General features: G+C 47.9%; 1 protein-coding gene across 3 annotated transcripts; it reads right to left on the bottom strand.

Moving 5' to 3' along the window:
• Positions 1-92: 92 nt before the first annotated feature.
• P2RX4 (purinergic receptor P2X 4) lies at positions 93-16,147 on the bottom strand. Of its 3 annotated transcripts, XM_061141953.1 has the most exons (13): positions 15,953-16,090; positions 13,850-14,018; positions 12,814-12,961; positions 9,846-9,917; positions 9,657-9,729; positions 9,106-9,202; positions 5,834-5,914; positions 5,591-5,732; positions 4,924-5,060; positions 2,004-2,097; positions 1,816-1,881; positions 1,373-1,468; positions 93-666 (listed from the first exon to the last, which is right to left on the bottom strand). In XM_061141953.1, exons 3-13 carry the CDS (start codon positions 12,877-12,879, stop codon positions 640-642), a joined length of 951 nt encoding a protein of 316 aa, XP_060997936.1. In that variant the 5' UTR covers positions 12,880-12,961; positions 13,850-14,018; positions 15,953-16,090; the 3' UTR covers positions 93-639. The 3 variants fall into 3 exon arrangements, with proteins under 3 accessions (XP_060997936.1, XP_060997935.1, XP_060997937.1); XM_061141952.1 differs by lacking the exon at positions 13,850-14,018 and having other exon boundaries at positions 15,953-16,147; XM_061141954.1 differs by lacking the exon at positions 13,850-14,018 and having other exon boundaries at positions 15,828-15,953.
• Positions 16,148-21,147: the final 5,000 nt, after the last annotated feature.

Here is a 21,147-nt window from a genome sequence, read left to right as displayed (position 1 = left end):
ACACAGTGAGCTGGGGTAACAGGTGGATTTACTGGCTGAAATAAAAGGGAAGGAAGGAAAGTTCTAGTCCATGCTGTGAAACCACACAGAGATTAAGAAAGTCATTTGTTTTAATGTTTGGTCCTCAGTCATTTCAGTGTAGCTCTTCACAAAGGAAAAACACGGGCTCAGCCTCACAAGTGTGGGGTTGAAGCCTCGGTTGGGGGAAGAGGAACAGCGGCCCAGAGTGTTAAAGAGCTACGACCATACCCAGGTGTCCTGCCTTCCTCATAAAGTGCTTGAATGGAGCTGCTGGGCCTTGGAGGACCAGCCTGGTCTCCCAGGGGGCTGGAGATGGAAGATTCTGAGGAAAGCCGGCCCCCAGTCCTGCAGCCATAGTCGCGTCACTGGCCTTGGGCCAGAGCTCACCCCAGTGATGCTAAATTGAAGAAGCAGCAGAGGTGACCCAGCTGCCACTGTGCAGAGTGGTTTACTACACAAACCCTACACAGAGAACATGGGGGCATCTGGACAACCCTGCAGTACTTGTGGAGACTTGACTCAGAATCTGGAACTTTCTCTGGGGTGACATGGCAGCCTTTCCTCCTTCCTCGCTGTGCTCTGATGAGGGCCGTGGAGAGCCCAGGTGAGGGGTGGGCATCACTGGTCCATCTGATTGCCAAGACCCTGCAAAGAACAACATGCCTGTCATCAGTTGATGCGCTTATGGATACATGTGCACCCATCAGTTGCTGCCTACAGGTAAGCCTGGACCATCAGGGGCAAAGGAGGGTCAGGCACTTTCCTTGAGGACATCTGGATGACCCTTCACAACTGAAAGTACTCAGGTAGATCCTAGAGGTACCCAACCTTTCTTGCTCTACAAGTCAAATTTAAGTAGAGTGTGGACACAGATTTCGTCATGCTACATTCTCATAACTAACCTGTGCTTAGTCACTCAGTCGACTCTTTGCAACCCCATGAACTGTAGCCCGCCAGGCTCCTCTGTCCATGGGGATTCTCTAGGCAAGAATATTGGAGTGGGTTGCCATGCCCTACTCCAGGGGAGCTTCCCAACCCAGGGATCGAACCCAGGTCTCCTGCATTGCAGGTGGATTCTTTACCAGCTAAGCTACCAGGCAAGCTCTAACTAACCTGAGACGTCACTGTTTAAAATGAGGCTAGATTTTAAAGGGTGAGTCCATCTGAAGACAAGTACGAAGCAAATGTTAGTACAGATGGTCCAGAAATGGAGTGGATGATGAGAGTGGTGTGTGACTGCCTGGGTGGACAATACACCTAAATGTACTGGGTTCTCACCACTGGTACAAGAGGCAGGTGAGGTCAGGCGCTTTGGCCTTCCTGCCTGCTGGGAGTTCAGGAGGCGGCCTACCTGCTCATAATCTTCCACATATTTATATTTCTTCTCGCGGTAGTAATATCTCTTCTTCATGCAGTAGAGGACTATGACGTCACACAGCACTGTCGCCTGAATGTAGCACAGGGCGAGAAAGAATGAGCCAAGCTGCTGTGGTCTCTGCTTCCCATGACGCCTGGGATCCTCCAAAGAAAGGAAAGGCTCCCCCCATCTCTTGGGGGAAACGATTAGGCCCCAAGGGGCATAGTCTTAGAGAATGGCAGGTGGAGGCAGCAGGATGGGAAAAGGGAAACAAGCCTGGAGGGCTGAGACTAGAAACAAGTCTGGGGTGGAGGGGAAGAACCAGGGTGGCAGTGGAGGGTCTCAACTTGCGGTGCTAGCCACTGCTGGGAGGGCTGCGACCCTGGGGCAGGGTGGGGTGGGGATGAGTAACTGGAAAGTCTAAATGAACCACTCACCACCCCTAAGAGCGCCAAGCCAGAACCAATGTTGATCATGGTGGGGATGATGTCAAATTTCCCAGCCTGTTAGTGACAGGAGAAAAAGAAAAAGTTGTGATGGGGGCAGAGAGTGGGCCCTCTGCCCCCCGGCCAACCCAGAAGAAGACTAGTGGGCTCTGAACAAGCGGAACCGGTGGCCAGGCTACCTTTCCAAACACGATGATGTCAAAGCGGATGCCATAGGCTTTGATGAGCGTGCGGCGCTCGGCACCGTTCGGGTCGCTGTAGTACTTGGCAAACCTGCGGAGAGAAGGCCAGGTTACAGCGCCAAGGTACAGGTGGCCTGAGACAGCATCTGGATCCTGGCAAGGGATGTCAGACTGAACTTCTGAGGCCCTGGTGGAGCTGGCACTGGCTAAGGATTCACTCATGACTGCCCGCTGTATAGACCACACTCTAGCTCCTCAAAGCCTTTCCTGGCTAATGTGAGCCATGTGGGAGAAGGGCTGGCCTGTTGAGGAGGGGGGCGCCTGGGCCCACAATGCAGAATGCCTGGAATGCAGGCAGAAGGGCACACAAAGAGATCCCCCCTCTGTCATCACTGTCACCTGCTATGACTTAAAACCAGAACTTCCTCCTCTGAAAGTCCTTCCTGACACTGCTGAGCCCCCTGCCTCTCTGAGTAAGGAGACCTTGGCCACTAATAAAAGGTGGCCAGGCAACAGCAATCATGAAGACTGCTTTGTCGGTGGGGGAGACTGAGCATCGGCATTGGACCTTTTTTTTTTTTTTTTTTAAATTAAAGAACCTTTGACCCATCAGTAGGAAAAGTAGATGAACAAAATGTGGTATGTCCACACAATGGAGTATTATTTAGCCATAAAAAGAGAGGTACTGATAAATGCTACAACGTGGATGAACCTGGAAAAAAATGATGCTAAGTGAAAGAAGCCAGTCACAGAAGGCCACCTATTATATGAGTCCATTCCAATGAAATTCAAGAATCAGTAAATTAGGTAGATTACTGGTTGCCAGGGGCTGAGGTAGATGGAAGGATAAAGAGGTGAAAGCTTAAGAGCCTGGGGTTTCTTTCTGAGGTGATGAAAATATACTAAAATTGCAGTAATCATTGCACAACTCTGAATATGAATATGCTTAAAAAACCGATCTGAATTCTACTTTAAATGGGTGAACTGTGTAGAATATGAACTATATCTCAATAAAGCCATTTAAAAAGAACAAGAGAGGGAACGTTGTGGGGAGAACCACTGAGACTTTTACCATTTGCTGCCCATGTTACACAGGGGATCCACCAGGAGCCTAAGCTGTGGCCTGAGATCTGTCTGGCCCCCAACTTCCATGTCGTGGTCCAGCCCTGGGGAACTCAGGTGGGACTAATGCTGACGGGTGTCCTTGTGAGTACTTCTTTCTGTTCTGGGGTTCCAGCCCAAGCTGGAGGTTTTTCCACAGTGGTTTCTACAAGAACTGTGTAACCACAGAGATAGAACAGTACAAATCAGACTCCCTTACTAGGAAAAAATATAAGTATCTTCCCTTCTAATCAGTGAACCAGATGGTTCAAAAGGACAGCAGATCCTGCGTGCATTTGATTCCACACATCACCACTAGGCTTCTCTGATAGCTCAGTTGGTAAAGAATCCACCTGCAACGCAGGGGACCCCAGTTAGATTCCTGGGTCGGGAAGATATGCTGGAGAAGGGATAGGCTACCCACTCCAGTGTTCTTGGGCTTCCCTTGTGGCTCAGCTGGTAAAGAATCTACCCGCAATCAGGAGACCTGGGTTCTATCACTGGATTGGGAAGATCCTCTGGAGTAGGGAAAGGCTACCCACTCCAGTGTTCTGGCCTAGAGAAGTCCCTGGACTTCTAGTCCATGGGTTGCAAAGAGTCGGACAGGACTGAGCGATTTTCACGTCACTTCACTTCATCACCACTAGAGGGCGATAAGTGCAGCACAAGAGCACCACTCTTCACTCGTGCTTGGAGAATTCCACAGACAGAGGAGCCCGGTGGGCTATCCAGTCCATGGGCTCACAGAGAGTCGGACATGACCAAAGCGACTTAGCACACAACAGCACAGCCTGCTCAGGTGGTCCTTCCTGGTGCTTGGTTTTGGTGTGGAAAACGCAACAAAGACTGCATGAAAATGTACGTGGTACAGATTTCATTGGGTCAAGGAAGTGACATCTGTCAGCCAAAAAGTGACTGGTCCCTCAGCCCTCTCCTCAGATTACCAGCTGCACTGGTTTGAATACTGTCAACCAAGTTCATGTCTACCCAGAACCTGTGAGTGGGACCTTACTGAGAAATAGGGTCTTTGCAGATGTAATCACAGTTAAGATGAGGTCATACTGGATTGGGGTGGACCCCAAATCTGATACGACTGGTGTCCTTATAAAAGAGGGACGAAGGACACACAAGGGCGCAGACACAGAAAGGAGGTGGCCATGGGGTGACAGAGGCAGAGACTGGAGCGATGCATGAAGCCAGGGACCACCAAGGGTTGTCAGGAGCCATCAGAAGCAGGAAGAGGCCAGGAGATATGCTGGCCTGTATATACAGGAGCCTGGCCTGCAGATACACTGATCTGGGGCTTCGGTTCTCCAGAACTGTGAGAAGATAGAGTCCCGCCATTTGGAGCCACCCAGTTTGTGGTCATTTGTTAGGGCAGTCCTGTGGGAATGCAAAGCATTTCCCACACGGGTGTACCAGCAAAGGCCTTTCCTGAGACTAAAACCTGTATCCCCTGCTCGTTGGAGATTCTAGGGGCCAGATCACCTAAGAAACCAATTCACAAGTCAGGCCCCAGAGGCCCTTGGACTGGAGGACCACAGACTCAGCCACTCCTCAGAATTAGTGGCACAGTCCTGGCGGAGGCTGGTCTGGGAAAGCTAAAGCAGGCAGACTCTCCTAGAGGCAAGAAAAGGCAGGGGGGCTCTCACAGGTTGTAATGCCACAGGCGCGAGGCCCTGCTTGGACCACCCTCCCTGGCGCATGCCTCCCCTCCTGCCCTTGGTCTTGGGTGGACGTGGAGGCCCCCACTGGGGAGTGATCCAGTTGCCATCGTCCCCAACACGTGAGGCATGGGGCCCAAGCTCGCACCCACCTGAAGTTGTAGCCTGGGGATACGTTGTGGTCCACGTCCCGGGTGTCCAGGCGGCGGAAGGAATACCTGGGCAGGCAGAGGGAGGCGGCCCTGTCCAGGTTGCAGTCCCACTTGATCTGGATGCCCATGATGCCTCCCTGTGGGGTGTGAGCAGAGCCCGTTCTAGAAGGTGATGTGTCAAAGGTTGTGCTAGAACAGCCTGGACTAGGACTTCCCTGGTGGTTCACTGGCTAAGACTCTGCACTCCCAAAGCCGGGGTCCTAGGTTCAATCCCTGATCAGAGAACTAGATCCCACATACTGCAACTAAACACCCTGCATGAGGCAGCTAAGGACCCCGCATGCCACAGTGTAGATCCCACGCACTGCAACTAAGACCATGTGTGCATGCTAAGCCGCTTCAGTTGTGTCCGACTCTTTGCGACCCCATGGACTGTAGCCCGCCAGGCTCCTCTGTCCATGAGATTCTCCAGGCAAGAATACGGGAGTGGGTTGCTATGCCCTCCTCCAGGGGATCTTCCCCACTCAGGGATCAAACCTGGGTCTCCCACATTGCAGGTGCATTCTTTACCAGCTGAGCCACCAGGGAAGCCACAACTAAGACCTGGTACAGCCAAATAAATAAATACATAATTTTTTTTCAAAGAAAAGCCAAGACCTGCACCCACCTCAATGGCCATGTCCTGGAAGCTGTGCCCTGCGCTCTCCACGATTGTGCCAAGTCGGAATATGGGGCAGAAGGGATCTGTTTTCGCATCATAAATGCACGTTTTGAGGTAGGCAGTGGTGATGTTGGGAAGGATATTCCTCCTAAAGTTAGGAGGAAGCAGAAAATAGGAGCGAGGAAAACCTCAAAGAGCTGGAAGTTTCTCCAAGACATTGGTGAACTCACACGGCTGGTCGCCACTTACTTGCTGAAGTTAAATTTGGGATACCAGATGTTGTTCTTAATCAAAAGAGTGAAGTTTTCTGCAGCCTTTAAAAAAGCAGGCCTGAAAAAAATTATAACATATTGTTAATAAAAGTACAAACATATGTACACTCCTAATATACCTAGGCAATATTTTTAAGCAGCAGACACACGTGTGTCTTACAATATCACTTTGCCAGAAAAAAGTAAAACGTTTCTCATGGGTGTTTTTTTTTTTTGCTACTCTCCTCTGCATAAACACTAGGTCAAGAGGGGAAACAGTAAACCAAGGTTTCTGGTTTCTTCCAAGCACAGAAGGGCAGAGCCTTTTCCTTGAGGCCATGGGAATTTAAGAACCTGAGGAATAGCTAACGACACGGGTGGGAGGGGCAGGGTCTCCTGGCCTCCCTAGCAATCACTCTTCTGGCAGGTGCTGGGTTTCAGGGCTTGCCTCAGGTGTTCGCAGCAGATCTGGTTTAACAAGTGAAAGCAAAGGTGAATTCACCTAGAGGCTGGAGACAGCATGTGGCACGTGACTGCGCTGTTCCACCTCTTCTCGGAAGTGCCACGTCGCTCCTGCTGACAGTTGGAGCAGAATCTGTCCCGGGGTGGGGGGCAGGTACACTGCCTTAGAGCATTTCTACAGGGGGATGTGGCACTGTGAACTGACCCCTTGGTGGAGGAGGCCCCCCGAACCCAGGTCGAATTTTTTTTTTTTTTGGCTGCACCACCTGGCATGCAGGATCTTAGTTCCCTGACCAGGGATTGAACCCATGCCCCCTGCAACGTAAGTGCGGAGTCTTAAACACTGGACCGACCACCAGAGAAGTCCCTCAACTCACTTTTTTTTTTTTTATTGACATTCATTTCGAAGTAAAACTTTCCATCATGACTATAAAAAAATATCATTTGCCACAAGTCAGAGGTCATTGTTCAAATAAACATAACTCAGTCAGAACAATGTCATTACAAACTGTGGTTCCCATTTTTGTCGTGTGCTGAGCCTGGGGCTTGTTCTTGGTGAGAAATGGAAATCGGTGAGGGATACAGACTCCAAACCAGCACCTCCTCCTTGACGTCGGCTCAGGGCTGATTAAGAGTGAAGATGGGAATCCCTTTCTCTTCGTGTGACTCAGTGTTATTTCATGTTATCAGTAAACCCTTAAAAACCATCCTACACTGATGTGATCTATAACAGCACTGTGCAGTGAAAATATACTGTGAGACACACAGTGTTAGTCGCTCAGTTCTGACTCTTTGCAACCCCATGGACTGTAGTCTGTGCCACGCTCCTCTGTCCATGGAATCCTCCAGGCAAGAATACTGGAGTGGGGTGCCATTCCCTTCTCTAGGGGATCTTCCCAACCCAGGGATCAAGACACAAACTGTGTTGTAATTTAAGTTTCCTGATAGTCACATTAAAAAGTAACAAGTGAAATGAACTTTGGTATAACAACTCAGTATGTCTAAAATAATATTCCAACATGTAAACAACAAAGAATATTATTAATGAGATACTGTGATTTAGTCGTTAAGTTGTGTCTGACTCTTGTGACCCCCATGGACTGTACCCCACCAGGCTCCTCTGTCCCCTGGATTTCCCAGGCATGAATACTGGAATGGGTTCCCATTTCCTTCTCTAGGGGATCTTCCTGACTCAAGGATGTAACCAACATTTCCTGCATTGCAGGTGGATTCTTTATTGCTGAGCTATCAGGGAAGCCCTAATCAGATATTACATATCCTTTTCTTAAATAATTTAAGTCTTTAGAATCTGGAGTATATTTTACCCTGAGAGCTCATTTTGGACTCAGCTGCATTTTTTCCTTCCTTTCTTTCTTTCCTAGTCATGCAGCATGTTAATTTCCTGGCCATGGATGGAACCCATGCCCCCTGCATTGATAGCATGGAGTCTTAACCACTGACCCACCAGGTAAGTCCCCCAGGCTGCATTTCAAGTGCTCAGTAGACACACATGGCCATCAGCTCCATAAGGTCCTTTCCAGCCCCAGAATGCTAGGATTTCTTGTCTTGTGGAATTCCCTTCCCTAGCCGGAGCTGCTGCCCTCAGCAACCTGCAGACCTCAACACTGTCTTGTGTTGCGACACACCCAGGATGAAGTTCACCTGGTTACCTGCTCCCCTGGGCTTATCTAGGCCTCAGTCTGAATTCTGAGTAAGGAAGGCCTCCAGCTTGCTAGCAATTCCAGATTCTAAGAGTGTTACCTCTAACTCTACCTGCTCACAGCACAGACGATCACAGTTAGGCTGTATTACTCAGTGTTACTCGAGGCAACCTTGAACCTGCTCTAGTTTATCAAACAAACATCCATGGACATTAATAATCTTCCTGCCCAGCATCTGCTCCCCTTTTTTTTTGGTAACAGAACTCCATGCTTCCTTCAGAATCCACTCAGCCTGCGTTATCTGGGTGGCTCTGACTTCACCTCTAGCCAGGAAGGCCTGTGACCCAGGCCCAAGTCATAAGCAAAATCCATCCCCCAAACACAGGAATGGGCTGGATGGGTTGACAGATGTGGCTGAAGATGTAAAGATGGACAGGTCTAGGTTCTCTATGAGTTTCCCAGGTGGCAGAGTGGTAAAGAATCCGCCTGCCAATGCAGAAGACTCAAGAGACACAGGTTTGATCCTTGGGTTGGGAAGATCCCTGGGAGGAAGGCATGGCAACCCACCCCAGTATTCTTGCCTGGAGAACCCTCATGGACAGAGTCATCTAGCGGGCTACAGTCCATAGGGTTGCAAAGAGTCAGACATGACTGAGCACACACAGAATCTCTATGGACAGCTGGGCAGGGAGACCTGGGATACGTCATGGGTCCTGGGAATGAAGCCAACATGGAAGAAAACAGAGCCAAGAGGTGAAGACTCGGATGCTGTCCCCTGAGGCCCAGATCTAGCCATGCTGGGATCTCTGTGGTTAGTTGAACAATAGACTGCCCCCACTGTGAATGCATGTGTGTGAGCATGCACGTGTGTATGTGTGTGTGTGCACATACCCGCTTAAGGCCCTGAGAACTGATCCTGTCAGTTACTTGCAACTGACAGATTTCTAACGTAGAAATAAGTCATCTGCACTCTTATCATGGGTGATAAACACCGTGGTCCATCCACCACTGGTGGTTGAGAACCGTCAGCCCAGGGAAGCCTGCCAGCACAGGCTGACACTGAGAGCACAAACCGTAATTCCCAGTTGCCTCCCTCAAGCCCGAGACCCAGCCTTGAGGACACTTGCGTTCCTTGAGTAGGACTCACTTTGGCAATTCTGTGTCGTTCTCCACCGGGCACCAGGCTGCCACCTCGCATGTCTTCAAGGTCCCATTGAATGACACGCACCTCCCTGTTGCGACTCCTACAGGGGAGAGGGGCACCCAGGTCTGTGGGGGTCTTCTACTTTCTACTTTGTGAGTCAGAGTGGAAGCTCTGCCATGCATCCTATGTAGTCAGTCTCAAGCTATTCCGATCCTGGGATTTACCCTGTCCAGAGATTCAAACTGGAGGAAAAGATCTGCCTGAGACCTAGCCACATCTCTGCTTTGCCGATCACAGGGTGATGCCGAGCCACAGGACAGGGCAAGATCTGGAATGGTTTCTGGGGTGCAAAGGACAGAGATGAATTTCGAGAGGGTCCTGGGACCCCCATCTGGGTCATGTGAAGGCACTGGGGGGGGGGGTGCAGGGGATTCCTCCATCGCGGAGATCTCCCTCTGAGAGGGCCCCTCCCCCACCCCGGGGAGGCAGTCTGGTTGGGGGCTGCCCTCCCCAGCCGAAGCGTCTCCTGTGGGGTCACGGTCACAGATTCATACCGCTGCTGTGAGTGCCTGCAGAGCCGGCAGTGCAGTTGGCATCAGTTTCACACACAGTGGTCTTATCCGGGATCTGGAGGAGGAAAAACCAGTGAAAACAGGTTTCACACAGCCTGGCCCCACATACTGTGGGACAGGCATAGAGAGCAGGGTATGAGGCCCAAGGCTCTTCTCCAAGAAGCCCCCTACCTCAGGACAGAGGCCTTGCGTCTGGTTCATGGTGATGATCATATTGGTCATGATGAAGACAGAGTTTTCCTCCTGTAGAGCGGGTAGAGGGAGACAGCGCTGCGTGTGACCTTCCAGGGAGCCAGGCAGAGCCACAAGGAGGGTCGGACATCCCTTTATTACGACAGTACCTTTCACTTCTCCCACATGCCACACCAGAAATAGTTAAACACTGATCTTAGGGTCTCCCATTCTCACCGATGAAAGTTTATAACCGACTGGAAACAGGGACTCAAACACCTGCATGTGTGTTCACAGCAGCAGCATTTACAATAGGCCAAAGGTGGAAATAACTCTGCATCTATCAAGGGGTGAATGGATAATTAAATTGTCTAATGGGTGAATGGATAAACAAACTGCAGTCCACACCTGTAACGGAATATGGCTCAGCCATACAAAGGAGCAACGCACTGACATGGCTACAAGGTGGATGAACTTCAAAACATGACGCTGAGTCCAAGAAGTCAGATACAAAAGGCCACGGAGTGTGTGAGCCCATCGATATGAAATGTACAGAAGAGGCAAATTCAGAGAGAGCAAGTAGATTGGTGGTTGTGAGGGGCTGAAGCGGGGGAAGATGGACGAGGAGGTGATAGCTAAATGAGTGTGGGGTTTTCTTTCAGACTAATAAAAATGTTCTGGAGCTAGATTGAGGTGATGTTGCACATCCCTGTGAATGTGCTAAGTGCCACTGAATTTGTCATTCTGAACTGGTTAATAATGTGATACATGAATTTCACCTCCATTAAAAAAAAAAAAAACATGTCTACACCCTGAAATGGCTCTTTAATAAAGCTTGACTTGTTGAGGGGAAAGAGCCAAGAAGTACCCGGAATATCCTCTGCCAACTGGACTACCTCAGAGGCCCAGAAACACGAGAGCTCAAAGGTCTCAAGTTTGGCTGGTTCTCTTTCCTAACAGGAACTAAAGTAAATACATCAAACATACTATACAGAAGACCCAATCAGGCTTAGCCACTGACACTTCTCCCTTAGAGAAGGTTCTGTTTTCTCCTCCCAAATATGAAAGTGCCCAATGGTTGATCTGAAGTTTCTGGCCAACAGTTTGCTTGGGGATGAGATTGGAGAACTGCTAACAGTGACCTCCTACTATATGGAATAAAAGACAAAGGTCCTGCAAATTCTAGTTGGACCTTCCACAACGGCCACTGGTACTCTAAAATGCGCTGAGCAGGTCACACTTTCAGGAAGAACAGTCAGCGCAGGGAGCCAACAGGGAAACTCAGCGACCAAAGAGTTTCCAGATGACTCCACCCCCAGGTCTGACAAGGTGACGGAAGCTCAGCGAACAGTTGGCATCTTTCAAGGACAGGCCTGGAGCAAAGCATGTTAGGAGCAGAGGAAATGGCCAGAGGGGGAGGCATGATGATGGGGCAGGAGGCCAGGTCAGGTGCCCTGTCAGGCTCCCGTGTTCCATACATAGACACACTGCTCGCTCGGTGTTTACAGAAGGCTGCTCCCACATCGCTCCTGAGTTAGACCTGAACAAGTCAGTGAGATTTACGTTTTGTTTCCTATTTCTTATCTCTTTTAAGTTTAGAGAAATTTCAGTCTGGAGGTGAGCTGAGTAGATGTGGTGCAAACAGATATTTGTGTTCCCTCTTTGGAGAAGCAGAAGGGTATCGTGAGAGCTCATGAGGAGAGCACTGCAGAACTCATGTGGCCCCCAGCCCTGATCCAAGATGGAAGGATAAGTTGCTGTGTGTTCCCTTCCACTGAGGGTCACAAGCAGGGTGCTGTACCCTTCTGCGAGTCCAGTAAACAGGCTGAGCGTGATATTCTTAGAACCTGCCACGATGAGGCTGTGGCTTTGCAGGAAACAGAGGTCTCTCTGTTGGGACAGGTGCATGCCTACAGGACCAGCTTCCTCCAGTAAACTATAAATCCTCTGTTCCATTTGACCTTAATGGCTCCATTAGCTCTGACTTCTCTCTGGGCATCCCGCTAGACCCTTTCCTTGAGAAGGCAGAAGGAAAATGAACACACTTGAAGAAAGAAAGAGTTTCTAAAGTCCTTGCTCGGAGCCAAGAGTTAGCAGCTTATCTGCACCTGGCCAGCCCAGTCACCTGAGCATGGGGCCATCTGAAAAGATATGTGGGGACTGGCTATGGATCACAGTCATATCATGGTTAAAGAGAGTCAATATTTAACTTGGAGCTTGTGGATTAACAGACTTAACAGACGGAAGACTACGATGCTGTGTCAGCTTCTTCCCTTCCCTTTGTTCCTGATGGAATCCCAAGTGGGTAGGTCTGTTTCCTTCTTATTTGGCTTTGGGTCTCTAATGGCTGGGGCTTCCCAGGTGACTCAGTGGTAAAGAATCTGCCTGCAATGCAAGAGATGTGGGTTCGATCCCTGGGTAGGGAAGATCCCTTGGAAAAGGAAATGGCAACACACTCTAGAATTCTTACCTGGGAAATCACATGGACAGAGGAGCCTGGTGGGCTACAGTCCATAGGGTCACAAAAGAGTTAGACACGACTCTGCGACTCAACAACAATAACTCTAATAACTGAAAAGATTTACCTTGCAGGTTTACAACAATCAAGTTAAATCATAAAATGTGGAAAGGTGAAAGTTTCACCTGCACTTTTCCCAGGATTTAAAACATATGCTCTTCACTTTTCAGGGCCTGAGACAGACCGAGATGTCCATATGAAAGCTTCCTCTGTTTAACCCAGCCATGTTTTAGGGCTGAAAAAACGCAGCTGACTGAATATTGCCTATTAGACCCTAAGCCAAAAAGAGGCCTGTCTACACTGCTTTCTTGGACTAGAACAATCAGTATGGGCACTGGTGATGTTAGCACTCTGGGCATGCCAATCACCAGTCAGGTGGGCAAAGTCGAAGGGAAAGCAGTAAACTAGAGGCCTGAGCTTTAAAAGACAGAGTCACAGTGGAAGGCTTACCTGAGCTGGAATCACGTAATCAGCTACATCCCAGATCCGGAGTCCAAGTTTAGAGGTGTTGGTCATGGTGACGCCCTTGGCTTTCGCAGTAACTGAGCTGACCACAGAGTCTGTTTCCTGGTAACCCTTTTCCCACACAAACACCCACCTATAAAATAAAACAGGTCTCTTAAATTGCAAATATGGAGAGTCTACTGGACAGTGAGTTGTTAAGTCAGAAACAGATGGCTTCACAGCAGTCACTATGTAAATAAATATTACCTCATCCTGTGACTGATAACACAATTAGATAACTGAGAAGTGTTCAGTCTCTTTTTGAAGGAAGATTACCTTTGATCACATTTGGAAAAGAGAGCACAATTTCACCAAAAGGAACTGAATCAGGAAGTTAAGAGATGGTGTTTTTCTTTTTCTTTTTTTCCCAAATCCCCTAAATTCAGATCCTGAGTCAGATTTGATCACAGCAAGACGTATAAAAGCAAAGCATTTTCTGCTTAAAAAAATCCTCATAACGGAGGCAGACGACCCTCCACAGGAACCCTATAAAGCTACATTGCCCAGGAACTTCCTTGGTGGCCCAGTGGTTAAGAATCCACCTGTTAACACAAGGGACATGGGTTCAATCCCTGGTCAGGGTAGATTCCACATGCCTCGGGGCAACTAAGCCTGTGCAACACAACTACTGAGCCAGTGCTCTAGGGCCCAAGCTCTGCAACAAAAGAAGCCATCACAATGAGAAGCCTGGGCTCGGCAGCGCAGAGCAGCCCCTACTTGCTGCAACTAGACAAAGCCCGTGTGCAGCAGTGAAGACCCTGTGCAGCCCAAAATAAATTGATTTTTAAAAAAAAGCTGCATTGCCCAACAGAAATACAACACAAGTCATATATGTAATTTAAACTTTTCTAGTAGCGATGTTAAAAAGAAACAGGTAAAATTAATTTTAATGATATATTTTATGTAACTCAATATGTTCAATATATCTTAACGTTATCAATATAAGATCTGTTAATATGATATTTAACTTTTTTTTTCATACCATGTCCTTGAAATCTGGTGTGCATTTTACAGTGACAGCACATTTCGATTTGGAGCAGGAATACTTCAAATGTTCAGCAGCCTCATGGGACTTCTGGCTACCATACAGTACAAGTGCTGATGTAGTCTAGAACTTTCAGATACCCCAAAGTAGGTGTGAACTGATCCTCCTACGAGCAGCAAAAGCCAAAAGGAAAAAGCTGCATGACAATTCCTGATTTCAAAGGTCCAACCTAGTACTGAGTTTAGTTAACCCATTAGTGGTGGTGGTTTAGTCACTAAGTTGTGTCCGACTCTCGCAACCCTATGGACTGTAGCCTGCCATGCTCCTCTGTCCATGGGATTTTCCAGGCAAGAATACTGAAGTGGATCGCCATTTCCTTCTCCAGGGGATCTTCCCGACCCAGGAATCGAACCCAGATCTCCTGCATTGCAGGCAGATTCTTTACCGATTGAGCTATGAGGGAAGCCCAACTCATTAGTAATGGGTTTCAAAATTTAAGGGTGCATCCCAATCACTGGAGGGACAAGGAGTTGGTTGTTAATGATACTTGATGTGACTTAATGAATCCAAACCTGGGGGTTGGCCAGGTGGTTGTGATGTAGACTCCATACCTGGAAAGTCATTTTACTGAACACTGTCAGTACCTACTGCTGCTGTGCCGATGGATGGTAGAGGCCAAACCTGCCAGATCATGTGGATTCTTTCGGGCAGTGTTAACAGATTCCAAGCCCCAACCCAGTGGAGAGGAGCAGGTTCCTGTTACCTTTAAACAATTCCTCAGAGGAGTCTCTCGTGATCAGATAGGTTTGGGAAACACTAAAACACTGGTTCGGAGAAGGCAATGGCACCCCACTCCAGTACTCTTGCCTGGAAAATCCCATGGACGGAGGAGCCTGGTAGGCTGCAGTCCATGGGGTCGCTAAGAGTCGGACACAACTGAGCAACTTCACTCTCACTTTTCACTTTCATGCATTGGAGAAGGAGATGGCAACCCACTCCAGTGTTCTTGCCTGGAGAATCCCAGGGACGGCAGAGCCTGGTGGGCTGCCATCTATGGGGCTGCACAGAGTTGGACACGACTGAAGCGACTTAGCAGCAACAGCAGCAAGATACTGGTTCCTAAACTTGGCTGCACATCAGAATCACCTGGGGAGGCGGTCATACTCTACAGCACTTCAATCTGAAGGTCTGGGTCTGAGAGCCAGCAATCAGTATATTTTAAAGATCCCCAAATGGCTCTATGTGCAGTTTGGGGAACACTGTATTAGGCCTTTTAACAAAACAAAACAAACAAAAGATGAAGCAGCAGATAACATCTGTCAGCTCAGCACCTGTAGACACTCCAGGTGGACCATGAAAACAGGCCCAGTTGGTAAATTAATTTCTACCTCCTGGCTAGTTTTATTGTAGTGTAATGGGTACATCAGTTAAAGTTAAGCACTCAGTAAGGATTTATGGTGGCAGAACAGGTAAGCAAGGAGGGCAGCATGGCGAATGATGAGGTTAGGGCTGGTGCCTATATCAAAGACTCCAACAACCCCACAAAACGAAGGAACTGAACTTTAAGTGATTTTTCAAAGTGTGACCTGTTATCTTGGGTTACCACATGATGCTCAAAGGAAAGGACAGGAAGCCACAGACCCCAAAGGAACCATGTGAAAATCCCAAAACTTGGTTTCTGTCAGCAGACCATCAGAAATGGGAAGTGAAGAGCAAAGAGTGAGAAGTTTAGGGAGAAGCCCTCGCAGCCCCAGTCAAAGGCCATCAGGGAGCAAGTCAGAAGGGCAAGACGCAGGAATGGCGAGGATGAAGGTCTAGCTAGGCTTTGCCTTCAAGACACAACATCAAAGCACCTCCGGACCCAGACCCGGGACAGAGCCGGTCCCCCTCGAGGCTGGGGGTGGAGTGGAGTAGATGGAGGATTCGGGGAGTGGGGTATGTCACAGGCTTCGGGTCGCTGTCCCCAGGACCCCACCTGGAGGGCGCTCGCGGTGCTCAGCCGAGGACCTAGGCCAGGATGAGCAGGTGCGCCGTGCGGGCCTTCGGGCCACGCCCTGACCCCAGGACCCCCGCGGGGTGGAGGCCCGCGGCCGCGCTCACCCGATGACGTAGGCCAGGATGAGCAGCTGCACCGTGCGGTTCATGAGCCCCACTTTACGGCTGCGGATGAGCACGATGCGCGGCGTGTCGTACTCGAACAGGAAGGCCCCCAGCACCGCGCAGCAGCCCGCCATGGCGCCGCCGCCGCGCCTCCCGGCTCTGCTCGCCAGGCCCGGTGGCCGGCCCCGCCGCCGCGTCCCTGCCCGGGAGCCCCGCCCGGAACCGCCGTTCGCGGAGCGCAGGGCCCGGAAGAAGGCGGCGCTGGCCCTGGGGGGACGGGGCCGGGCGGAAGGCGTGACCTCCCCCTCGGGTACGAGTGCCCTGCCGCCTCAGGGGGGCCGGAGGACGAGCGACCTTCTCAGGGGGAATGAGCCCGGGGGCTGAGGTGACCTCCTCTTTGGGAATGAATGATCCCTGAGGAGAGGGGCGAGGGAATAATGGAGCGAGCGACATCCTTCAAGGGGGATGAACTCTACGGGGACGAATGACCCAAAGAGGAGGTCCAGGGAGGACCAGTGAAGCTCAGGGGAGATAGAGCCCTCAAAGAGAGAGTGACCTCCCCCTTGGGAACAAGGTACCCTGCCCGCCTCACCCCTCCCACCTTAGACGGGCAATGCGCGACCCCCGTGGGATGTCTAGAAGTGACTGCAGGCGGAGGGGAGGGAGGCTAAGGATGGGGGCAGCTTAGGAGAAAGAGTAGTCCGACTGGAAGTCCAAACTCATGCAGGCTGCAAGAGGGGGCAGCGGCCGCCTATTGCGGGAGGGTAGGGGGAGGGGGAAAGTTAGTTGCTCAGTCCTGTAGGACTCTATGCGACCCCATGGACGGTAGCCCGCCAGGCTTCTCTGTTTATGCAACTCTGGAGTGGGTAGTCATTCCTTTCTCTATCTTCCCCACCCAGGGACCCAGAGATCGAACCCCAGTCTTCTGCATTGCAGGCGGACTCTTTACCATCTGAGCCACCAGGGGGAAAAGCCTATTGGTACCCCAGGAGCTCTTGGCTGTTGGAGAAGGAAATGGCAACCCACTCCAGTATTCTTGCCTGGAGAATCCCAGGGAAGGAGGAGCCTGGTGAGCTGCCGTCTATGGGGTCGCAGAGTCGGACACGACTGAAGCGACTTAGCAGCAGCAGCAGTAGCTGTTGGCTGGAGCCACAAACGCTGTAAAATACCCGTCCCCAAACTGAAGGCAGGCACATCCCTACTCCAATCCGGATGCTTCCTTAGTTGCAGGACAGAGGAGGAAGCAGCCTGAGCCTGGTGAGGGGTTTCTGTGACCATCCTTTGAACTGAGAAAGTTTTATCACAACTTTAGGGAGAACTGGAAAATAGAGGGAAAGTGGAGGGAACACCCACAGTTGCACGACTTGAACATAATTTTCCACGTGTGTTCATTCCCTTCAGGTATGTTTTCATAAGTATGTTTTATATTTAGTTTCATTGATTCGTTCAACAAGTGTTAATAGACACCTTCCATATACCAGGCACTGTCTAGTGAACAGAACAAACCCAAACATCCTACCCTTATGGAGTATATATTCCAGCAGTTGTATATAGTTGTATATAGTTTGTAAGCATAGTCATTAATAGTGATTCCCAGTTCCTGATTCACACTTCATTTTCCATGTTACCGCAGACTTGTCATTATAAATCTATGGATTGTTTCCTCAGTTAGGGATAATTTCTCTAACTGCTTTCATTTGATTGCTTCTAGTTTGTGGATCCTGTGCATAATCTTTGACACACCATTTTAGTTCTTTTCCTGGAAGTGAGATTCCTAAGCCACATCGCCTTGTTTTTCTAAATATAGGAAGGTGAATAATAAAATTTGAGGAAGACAGTATGTGCCTCTGGAGATGGACTTGTCATGTTAGAGGGAGGAATAGAGCTGCCATCTCCCTCAGTCCAAAATGGCCCCAGGAAAAGGTGGTAACAGTTTAAATGGGATTTTATTCATTCTTTGACAGATATTTACTGAGTGCCTGTTGTATGTTGGACAGTGTTCTAGGCATAGGAAGGGAACAGACAGATGAAGTCTCTGCTGAAATGGAACTTTGTGCTGTTGGGGTGGAGGTGGGGCTTAAATTTTACGCAGAAAAGGAAAACTGAGTCACTCAGTTCTCATTGGAAAGAGACTTCAAAATACTTTTCCTTAAAGGTCAAACACATTTCCAGCTCTCATTAATACTTATCTCGTAGTAATGATGGTCCCCACCTTACAGATCTGAAATTTAAATGTTTGATTGTGTTCTGAAACAATACTCAGTTAAGAGAAATGTAGAAATAAAAAGTTTTTGTGAGTGCCTAGTTGATAGTGTACCCCTAGGTCCAACCAGAGAGGCTGATCCTGAAAAATAATTAGGAAAAGAAAATTATTTCATTTACACACTTGTCATTAAGAAACAGCTTTCTTAAGGCATGATTGACATACAATAAACTGCATATATTTAAAGTATACAATTTTATAAGTTTGACATATGTACACACCCATGAAACCATCACCACAATTAAGATAGTGAATATCCAATGTGATAGCCAGAGTAATTTTAGTGTATAAAGTGAAAGTGACTGCAGATGACAGTTGGGACTTTTTGCATATGTCTTAATCACATTGAGTTCCATATTGTGTGCCTGAGTGTAGTCAGTTATTGAGCAACTTTGGGAATTTTTCTTGAAAAGATTTTAGTAAAGATAACTCAATAAGGAAAGGATAGTCTTTTCAACAAATGGTGCTGGAACAACTGGATATCTACATACAAATGATGAATTTGTACCCCTACCTCTTACCATCTATGAGAATTAACTCATAATAGATCAAAGACCTAAATATAAAAGTTAAAACTATGAGTCATATGAAAACATAGGTGTAAATCTTTGTGACCTTGAATTGGACAGTGTTTTTTTATGATACCTACAGTACAGCTGACAAAAAGAAAAAAGATAAATTGACTTCATCAAAATTTAAAACTTTTGTGCATCAAAGGACACTACTGAAAAAAGACAACCTACATAATAGGGAAAACTGTATATCTGATAAGGGTCTAGAATCTTACATAAGAGTTCTCTAACTTGTAACTCATCTGTAAAATGATGACAAAAAATGGGCAAAAGATTTGAACAGCCATTTCTACAAAGACAATACACAAATGGCAGTAAAGATATGAAAAGATGTTCAGTATCACTGGTCACTAGGAAAGTACAAATTAAAATTACAGTGAGGTGCCACTTCATCCTACTAGCATGGCTATAATAAAACCAATTGACAGTCAAAAAGATGAGGCTGGAGAAAATTGGGATATTCATATCCTACTGGTGGGAAAGTAAAATGGTGCCTCTGCTTTAGAAAAACAGTTTGGCAGTTTCTCAATACGTTGAACAAATTACCATATGACCTAGCATTTCTACTTCTAGGTATATACCCAAGAAAATGAAAAAGATATGTTCATGTAAAAACTCATGCATAAATGTTCATAGTAGCATTATTTGTAAGCTCCAAAAAGGGGAATTAACCTAAATGTCCATCAGCTGATGAATGGATAAAGAAAATGTGGTCCATCCATATAATAAAATCTTCAGCCATAAAAAGAAATGAAACACTGATATATACTACCATGTGCATGAACCTTGAAAACTATGCTAAGTGAAAGAAGGCAAGTACAAAAGGCCACAAATTGTATGGTTCTGTTTTTATGAAATGTCCAAAATAGGCAAATCCATAGAGACAGAAAGTTCATCTGTAGTTGCCTAGAACTAGGGAAACAATAATCAGGAGTGACTGCTGCTGAGTTTGAGGTTCCCATTTGGGATCATAAAAACGGTCTGAAAAATAGATAATGGGGATAGTTGCAGAACTCTTGTGAATCTATTAAAAGTCATTGAATTATACATTTTTAAAAAGGTGGCTTTTATGGTATGTGTGTGTGTGTGCTCAGTTGTGTCCAACTCTGCGACCCCATGGCCTGTAGCCAGCCCGGCTCCTCTGTCCATGGGAGACAGGCAAGAATATTAAAGTGGGTTGCCGTTTTCTACTCCAGGGGATCTCCCAGACCTAGGGATCGAACCTGCATCTCCTGGCTCAGCAGGTGGATTCTTTACTGCCGAGCCACCAGGGAAGCCCTTTATGGTATGTGAAGTATATCAAGTTAAAAAAAAGAAGAAAGAAAGACACAGGGAGTAGACAATCAAAGACCTAAAAAAAAAAAAGTACCTACCACATAATGGGGCTCATGTTCTTTCCTAATAGAGGAGCACCTTAGGCCCTCATATGGAGCTAATTCTTATTTTAGAATCTTAAATTCCAGCAGTCTGGATTATCCGATTCCTTTGTTGGACGTTAAGCCAGTTTATCACAACATTCGTCCTCTAAAAACTGCCCTTCCTCACCAAGGTGGCCCCAGCAGCCATTTTTATACTACACGACCTTATCAACTGCCACAGGGGAACTTAACTCAAAAGGGCCAGTCTGGTTTCTCTCCTCTCTATTGGCACTGGGAGAGAGGTAGCTCTTGGTTCTGTGCAAGTGAGTTGATGTAACCTCAGGGTTTGTACAGTCGGAAGCCAAGAAAGGGAGTTTACAGAACGAAAAGAAAGAAACAGGCAGGCAAAGGGGGCAGAGGTGAGGATACTAAGAAACTTGCCTCTTTGGTTTCTGCTGAGTTTCCACTTCCTGGTTCTACATCCTTGGTTCACTTTTGCCCTCAAGGTACTCCCATAAGTTTGTAATAACTGTTTGTTTTTTTCTTCAGCTGGTAAACTTTTAAAAGTTGTGGTTGAAAAGGCTTTGGCTATGGCACTAGGTACCAAGAGATGAAAAAATGTACTGTCACTGGTAATGTGGGTGTTAAAACAAATGTTTGTATGAATGCAGCATCTTAGAGGTGGGAGGCACTGCTTGAGGCCACCAGTGCTAAGAGCAGCAATAAATTAATTAATAGCCCATAAAAAGAAATAAGTTCCTATAAAAAGCAGAGCCAGGAACTCCAAAAACCTCATCTGTCTGGGATCATTTAGTTGAGAGGCCAGCAGTAGCTGACTGGTGCATTTTAGGGCATTTTATTGCATGGTCATTACAGTGGCCTTGAGCTGCAAAAGGTCAGCCAGATAAAGCTGTATCTTTTATTCAGGAGTATCTTCAATGAAAAAAAAAAGTTTAAATTACTGTTCAGGCATTTATAGATGCAAGATTCATTTATCTGGCA

Source organism: Dama dama, chromosome 5 (assembly GCF_033118175.1).
Source record: "Dama dama isolate Ldn47 chromosome 5, ASM3311817v1, whole genome shotgun sequence".
Lineage (NCBI taxonomy): Eukaryota > Metazoa > Chordata > Mammalia > Artiodactyla > Cervidae > Dama > Dama dama.
Note: the sequence above shows the minus strand (reverse complement) of the source record. Positions and strands in the feature narration are given on the sequence as shown.